Source organism: Rhinopithecus bieti, unplaced genomic scaffold (genome assembly GCF_001698545.2).
Source record: "Rhinopithecus bieti isolate Rb0 unplaced genomic scaffold, ASM169854v2 scaffold_13742, whole genome shotgun sequence".
Taxonomy (NCBI): Eukaryota; Metazoa; Chordata; class Mammalia; order Primates; family Cercopithecidae; genus Rhinopithecus; species Rhinopithecus bieti.
In genome coordinates, this window is record NW_016807807.1 from 517531 (window position 1) to 525843 (window position 8313).

General features: G+C 40.1%; 1 protein-coding gene across 1 annotated transcript in view; it reads left to right on the top strand.

The window, feature by feature from the left end:
* Nucleotides 1-8313, top strand: part of GCC2 (GRIP and coiled-coil domain containing 2) — a 65837-nt gene that overhangs the window by 2651 nt on the left and 54873 nt on the right. The window contains 1 exon segment of the mRNA XM_017883796.1: nucleotides 844-911. Within this exon segment, the coding sequence (XP_017739285.1) occupies nucleotides 844-911 (68 nt within the window).

Below are 8313 nucleotides of genomic sequence, written 5' to 3' on the forward strand. Positions count from 1 at the left end.
TATTTTCTGCTGAAGTTGATTGATTCCGTATTCAGTTTTCTTTTATTCCAGAAGGAAAAGATCTTAGATCTTTTTTTTAGTATATGCACATGAGCTCTTGAATTTCCAGTGACTTACAAATATTAACTGCTTAGCCTAAAAGCCAAGACTTATTTTCTATTAGAAAAGATAAAATTATGTCTTGGGAGTTTGGATCACTTTGCAATAAAGAGAATAATTTATTTGGAAAGAAGTTCTAGGCCTGAGATCTAGGCATTTGCTAGTGAAACACTTCGATTAACGTTTCTTCTTTTTTTTTTTTTTTGAGACAGTGTTGCTCTCGTTGGCTGGGCTGGAGTGCAGTGGCACAATCTCGGCTCACTGCAACCTCCCCTTCCCGGGTTCAAGCGATTCTCCTGCCTCAGCCTGCCAAGTCCTCCCAAGTAACTGGGACTGCAGGCGCCCACCACCATGCCTGGCTAATTTTTGTATTTTTAGTAAAGGCAAGATTTCACCATGTTGGCCAGGCCATTCTCAATAACGTTTATTCTTAATATGCGATTGTTGCTTTTAAGGTTATATGTACTTACAGGTGAAATAATATGATGTCTGGAGTATGCTTGAAAATTATCAGATGGATAAGAGCAGTGAAGGAGGACGTGAATACAAGTTGGAAGGAAACAAAATTGGCCATGTAATAATGCTGAAGCCTAGTGATGAGTGCAGAGATTAATCATACTATTCTGCTTAAATATATTCTAATTTGCAGATTTTGGGGGGGTTTTGTAAGAATGTACTTATCAGTTTCCCAGTAATTATGTTCTTTATTTCTGAACCGGAGTCCTTTGTTTTTTAATTGTTTAGAATTGGAGAAAGAAATTGAAGAACTCAAATCAAAACCTGTTACTGAAGGAACTGATGATATTATTAAGGTAACTATTAAGTTGGGAAATGTCTAAAGAGAAAATTTCCATGAGGATTGTCAGTCTGCTGGAGGCTATCTGGCTTTCTGTCCCTGTTTTTCTACTTCCTCTCTGCCATGGTTGTTTTTACCTATCTGATTCACTGTAAAAAGAGTGGGTTAATTACCTCTAGGTCTCTTTCTATTCTGAATTTATTCTACTCTTTCTTCCCACATATTTTCTTTTTTCTGTCTTTCTTTTTCTGAGATGGACTCTCGCTCTGTCGCCAGGCTGGAGTGCAGTGGTGTGATCTTGGCTCACTGTAACCTCTGCCTCCTGGGTTCAGGTGATTCTCCTGCCTCAGCCTTCCAAGGAGCTGAGACTACAGGTACACGCCACCATGCCCAGCTAATTTTTGTATTTTTAGTAGAGACAGGATTTCACCCTGTTGGCCAGGATGGTCTTGCTTTCTTGACCTCATGATCCACCCACTTTGGCCTCCCAAAGTGCTGGGATTACAGGCATGAGCCACCACGCCCAGCCCATATTTTCTAATTATGATTGTTACTTCATTCTCTGTCTGCTCTTCCCTAGCTTCCTGAGATAAACCTGGCCATGCTCAGGACTTCAGTGATTTTAGGTGTGCAGTATATAATCTATAGATAGATTCATATCCCTGGACATGACTACTGACCCAGATCACACAGTTGTGTTTCCCTCTCACACATCTCACTTACCATCTCATCAAACTCAACATAATCAAATTGCTTCCCTTGGTTAGACCAGTGGCACCACAGTTTTTCATACCTTTTGACTTGAGAGACACTTTAACTTTTCTATTTCCTTTATTCTCTATATGCGTCAGCCACTAGAGACCTATCATAGCTTTAAGATATTGTTCCAGTTTATCTCTTTTCTCTCCATTTCTATGGCTTTATGTTAAACACATCAAATACTTAACCTATTTCAATAAAAACCTAACTGGGTTCTCTTTCTCTAGTCTTATATAATCCTGCCAGATAACAAAATACTATTTTTATTCCCGGTTTAAAAGCCTGAGTTGCAGGCCGGACGCAGTGGCTCACACCTGTAATCCCAGCACTTTGGGAGGCCAAGGTGGGAGGATCACTTGAGGTCAGGAGTTTGAGATCAGCCTGGCCAGCATGGTGAAACCCGGTCTCTACTAAAAGTACATTTAGCTGGGCGTGATTGCCCACACCTGCAATCCCAGCTACTCAGGAGGCTGAGGCATGAGGATTACTTGAACCCACGAGGCAGAGGTTGTGGTGTGTTGAGATTGAGCCACTGTACTCCAGCCTGGGCAACAGAGCAAGACTTCATCTCAAAAAAAAAAAAAAAAAAAGACCTGAGTTGCTTATTATTTCCACTCCCTTAATGCTAACAAATGCTTTTTCATTCCCCACCTTAGGCCAAGCTTCTGTAAAGTTTCTTTTGCATGTCAGAGCTCTGCAATACTGTGTTCACTGCTTTTGCATAATATCCTTTGGTTATATATTTATTTATTTATTTATTTTTGAGACGGAATCTTGCCCTGTCGCCCAGGCTGGAGTGCAGTGGCACAATCTCAGCTCACTGTAAGCTCCGCCTCCTGGGTTCATGCTGTTCTCCTGCTTCAGCCTCCCAAGTAACTGGGACTACAGGCACCCACCACCACGCCCGGCTAATTTTTTGTACTTTTAGTAGAGACGGGGTTTCAACGCATTAGCCAGGATGGTCTGAATCTCCTGACCTCGTGATCCACCTGCCTCATCCTCCCAAAGTGCTGGAATTACAGGCGTGAGCCACTGCGCCCAGCCTGGTTATTTATTATCTTATTTTCTCATCAGTGGCTCCCTACTTGTGAGCTGTGGACTACTGAGGGACTCCCAGAGAGTTATTACAAGGGGTCTTTAAATTCATATGCATGTCATGCCGTATCATTTTGTTCTTTAGTTACAATGTATGAAGCTAGAATGATGTACACAAATGCCATTTGATTTTATAATGTACTGTTTCATTTAAGTATTATTGAGTTCACAGTAGTCGTCTTTGTATATTTGATCATTATGTGTTTTCTTAATCCATGATAGCCACAATACAACTATATGGTAATTAAGGAAGAAGGTCAGTTATACCCAGACTGCCTGAGTTAGGCTTTCAAATCCTTGTTCCTCCACTGACCAGCTATGTGACCTTGACTAAGTTTCTTATATTCTTTCTCTATGATTCAGTTTTGTCATCTGTAGAACAGCAATAATAATACTTTCTGTTTGTAAGATTGAGGTACAAATAGGATTGATGTAGAAATGTAGGATTAATAAGGTAATACATCTGCTGCACATAGAACTGGGTTGGCCACATAAGTACCCAATAATTATTAGTTATCATTGATGTTATTACCATGTATTATTTCTGGGGGATTTTTTGTTGTTGTTGTTGAGATAGGGTTTCTCCCTATCGCCCAGGCTGGAGTGCAGTGGCGTGATCTCTGCCCACTGCAACCTCTAGAGTGTTTTCCAGTTTTTTATCCATTAACTCTTAAAATACTTGTTACAGAATTGCATTTCAGAATAAGAACATTTAAATACCTACCTGCTGTTTCCTCCTTATCACTCATCAATGTATTCTCCCGCTGTCAAAACTGCTCCTAAAGACAAGATTAGAAAATTTCGGCTGAGCTTGGTGGCTCACACCTGTAATCCCAGCATTTTGGGAGGCTGAGGCAGACGGATCACCTGAGGTCAGGAGTTGGAGACCAGCCTGGCCAACTTGGTAAAACCCCGTCTCTACTCAAAATACAAAAATTAACCGGGCATGGTGGCCCGCGCCTGCAGCTCAAGCTACTCTGGAGACTGAGGCAGAAGAATCACTTGAACCCAGGAGGCAGAAGTTGAGTGAGCCGAGATAGTGCCACTGTACTACAGCCTGGGCAACAGAGTGAGATTCCATCTCAAGAAAAAAAATTATCCAAGTTGACCAACTTTACCTTTAAGGTTTTTTTTCTTTTCCTTCTTTTTTTTGTATTAAACCATTATATTTATACGTATTCATGGGGTACATGTGAAATTTTGTTAAATGCATAGAATATATAATCATCAAATCAGAGTAGTATCCACACCCAGGTATTTATCATATATATGTGTTGGGTACATTTCAGGTCTTCTGGCTATTTTGAAAAATACTTATCTTTCTCTGCCTGACTTAGATTTTACTTAACATAATGACCTCAGCTCCATCCATATTGCTGGAAATGATGTGATCTCATTCTTTTTTATGGCCATATAGTATTCCATTGTGTATATATAGCATTCATCCTTTGATAGGCACTTAGGTTGATTTCATATGTTTGCTATTGTGAATAGTGCTGCAATAAACACGGGAGTGCACGTATCCCTTTGTTATATTGATTTCTTTTCAATAACTACCAATAGTGGGGTTTTTGGATTCTATGGTAGCTCTATTTTCAGTTTTTTGAGAAATCCCCAACTGTTTTGTTTTTTTGAGATGGAGTCTTGCTCTGTCACCTGGGCTGTAGAGCAGTGACGCGATCTTGAGAGATCACTGCAAGCTCCGCCTCCCAGGTTCACACCATTCTCCTGCCTCAGCATCCCAAGTAGCTGCGACTACAGGAGCTGCCACCGTGCCGGGCTAATTTTTTGTATTTTTTAGTAGAGACAGGGTTTCACCGTATTAGCCAGGATGGTCTCGATCCCCTGACCTCGTGATCTGCCTGCCTCGGCCTCCCAAAGTGCTGGAATTACAGGCGAGAGCCACCGCGCCCGGCCTGAGAAATCCCCAACTGTTTTCTATAGTGGCTATACTTACCTACGCTTCCACCAACAAAGTAGAAGAGTTCTCCTTTCTCCACATTGTCACCAATATCTGTAACATTTTTCTTCTTAATAGCCATTCCTCATTGTGGTTTCGATTTGCATATCCCTGATGGTTAGTAATATTGAGTATCATATACTTGTTGGCCATTTCTTTTGTCTTTTGAGAAATGTCTATTCATGTCCCTTGCCTATCTTGTAATGGGTTTTTTTTTTTTTTTGAGACAAGAGTCTCGTTCTGTCCCCCAGGCTGGAGTGCTGTGGCTGGATCTCGGCTCACTGCAAGCTCCGCCTCCTGGGTTCCCGCCATTCTCCTGCCTCAGCCTCCCGAGTAGCTGGGCGCCTGGCGCCCGCCACCTCGCCTGGCTAGTTTTTTGTATTTTTTTTTTAGTAGGGACCGGGTTTCACCGGGTTAGCCAGGATGGTCTCGATCTCCTGACCTTGTGATCCGCCCGTCTCGGCCTCCCAAAGTGCTGGGATTACAGGCTTGAGCCACCGCACCCAGCCTAATGGGGTTATTTTTTAATGTTGTGTTGTTTGAGTTCTTTGTATACTCTGGATATTAGTCCCATATTGGATGAGTAGATAGCAAGTATTTTGTCCCATTTAAGAGGTTGTCCTCTTCACGCTGTTGATTGTTTTGCTATGCAGAAGCTTTTTAGCCTATAATTTCAGCATTAAGGGAAGCCATGGCAGGAGGATCACTTGAGCCCAGCAGTTTCAGACCAGCGTGAGAAACATAGCAAGATCCATTTCCACAAAAAAATATAAAAATTAGCCAGACATGATGGAGAGTGCATGTAGTCCCATCTTCTTGGGACACTAAGATAGGAAGATCACTTGATCCCAGGAGGTTGAGGCTGCTGTGAGCCATAATCACACTACTGCACTCCAGCCGGGTGACAAGAGGGAGCCCTTATCTTTAAAAAAAAAAAAAAATTTTAAAGAAGCCTTCAGTTTAATGTCCTATTTGTCTGTTTTTGTTGCCTGGGCTTTTGAGATCTTAATAAAATCTTTCTAGGCCAATGTCTTGATGCGTTTGCCCTGTGTTTTCTTCTACTAGTTTTACACTTTTGGGTCTTATATTTAAGTTTTTAATCTATTTTAGTTGATACTTGTATCAACTAAATGATGAGAGATAGGGACTCACTTTCTTTTTTTTTTTTTTTTTTTTTTTTTTTGAGACGGAGTCTTGCTCTGTCGCCCGGGCTGGAGTGCAGTGGCCGGATCTCAGCTCACTGCAAGCTCCGCCTCCCGGGTTTTACGCCATTCTCCTGCCTCAGCCTCCGGAGTAGCTGGGACTACAGGCGCCCGCCACCTCGCCCGGCTAAGTTTTTTTTTGTATTTTAGTAGAGATGGGGTTTCACCGTGTTAGCCAGGATGGTCTCGATCTCCTGACCTCGTGATCCGCCCATCTCGGCCTCCCCAAGTGCTGGGATTACAGGCTTGAGCCACCGCGCCCGGCCGGGACTCACTTTCATTCTTCTGCATATAGTTACCTGGTTTTCCTAGCACCATTTGTTGAAGAGGGTGTCCTTTGCCCAGTGTGTGTTCTTAGTGGCATTGTTGAAGATCAGTTGTCCATAAATATGAGGATTTATTTTTGGGTTCTCTTATTTTGTTCTGTTGGTCTGTATGCTTGTTTATATACCAATACTTTGTTTCTTTGGTTACTATAGCCTTGTAATATGTTCTGAAGTCAAGTAGTGTGATGCCTCCACTTTATTTTTTAACTCAGAATTTTTTTTGCTCTTCTGACTTTTTTTTTTTTTTTTTTTTTGGTTTCATAAAAATATTAGGATTCTTTTTTCTGTTCTGCGAAAAATGGTGTTGGTATTTTAATAGGGATTTCATTGAACTGTACATTAGTTTGGGTAGTATGGTCATTTGAACAATATCCTGTGAGCATGAAATGTCTTCCCACGTATTTGTGTCCTCTTCAGTTTCTTTCATCTGTGTTTTTGTAGTTTTCATTATAGAGATCTTTCACTTCTTTGGCTTTTGTTTTTTGCTTTTTGTGTTTTTTGGGGTTTTTTGTTTTTTGTTTTTTGTTTTTTGTTTTTGAGCTGCTGTAAAAGGTGTTGCCTTCTTGATTTCCTTTTTTAGCTCTTTTATTGTTGGGATATAGAAATGTTACTGGTTTTTGTATATTGTTTGTATCCAGCAACTTTACTGAATTTATTTATCAGCTCTAAGAGTTTTTTGATAGTCTTTTGTCATCTGTAGAGAGGGACAATGTAACTTCCATGTTTCCAATTTGGATGCCTTTTGTTTCTTCCTCTTGCCTGATTGTTCTGGCTAGGACTGTAAGTCCCGTGTTGAATAGTAGTGGTGAAAGTGGACATCTTTGTCTTGTTTCAGTTCTTAGAGGAAAGATTTTCGACTTTTCCCATTTTTGTGTGTTGTTAATGTGAGTTTGTCATATGTGGCCTTTATTATTTCGAGGTTTAATCCTTCTGTGCCTAGTTTGCTAAGAGTTTTTATCCTGAAGGGATGTTGAAGTTTATGAATTCCTTTTTCTGCGTCTATTGGGGTGACGTATGACTTTCGTCCTTTATTCTGTTGGTGTGATATGTCACATTGATTTCCATATATTGAACCCTTCTTGCTTCCCTGGAATAAATTCACTTGATCATGGTGTATTATCTTTCCAATGTGCTGTTAGATTTGGTTTGCTAGTATTTTATTGAGGATGTTTGCATTGGTGTTCATCAAGGATACTGGGTGTTGTTGGGTTGTTTTTTTGTTTGTTTGTTTTGTTTTGTTTGCTTCTTGTTGTTAGGCTAACTAGTCGTTGATCAATTTTGTTTATCTTTCTGAAGAACCAGCTTTTCATTTGTTAATCCTCTGCCTTTTTAAAAAGTCTGTATTTCATTTAGTTCTGCTTTGATCTGTATTAGTCCTTTCCTTCTGCTAACTTTGGGTTTGGCTTGTTCTTTCTGGTTCATCGAGGTACATCACTAGATTGTTTGAAATCTTTTTACTTTTTGGATGTAGGTGTTTATTGCCATGAACTTACCTCTTAGCACTGCTTCTGTTGTATCACATAGGTTTTGGTATGTTGTAGTTTCCATTTTCATTTGTTCCAAGAAATTTTTTGATTTTCGTTTTAATTTCCTTATTGACCCATGGTCATTTGGGACCATGTTATTTAATTTTCATGTAATTCTGTCACTTCCAAAGTTCCCCTTGGTACTGATTTCTAATATTTCATTGTGGTTTGAGAACATACTTGATAATGATTTTGATTTTTAAAAATTTGTTGAGAATGATTTTGTGGCCTAACATATGGTCTTTTCTGGAGAATGAATGTGTCATGTGCTGTTGAGAAAAATATGTATTCTGCAGCTTTTACATAAAATGTTCTGTAAACTTCTGTTAGCTCCATTTGGTCTAAAGTCCAGTTTAAATGCAATATTTCTTTGTCAATTTTATGTCTAGATGATGTGTCTAATGCTGAGAGTGGGGTGAGGTTACCCAGTACTATTGCGTTGGAGTCTCTCTCTCTCTAGATCTAGTAATGCTTTAGGAATCTGGGTGCTCCAATGTCGGGTTCATATATGTTTAGAATTGTTATATCTTTTTGCTGGTTTGATTCTTTT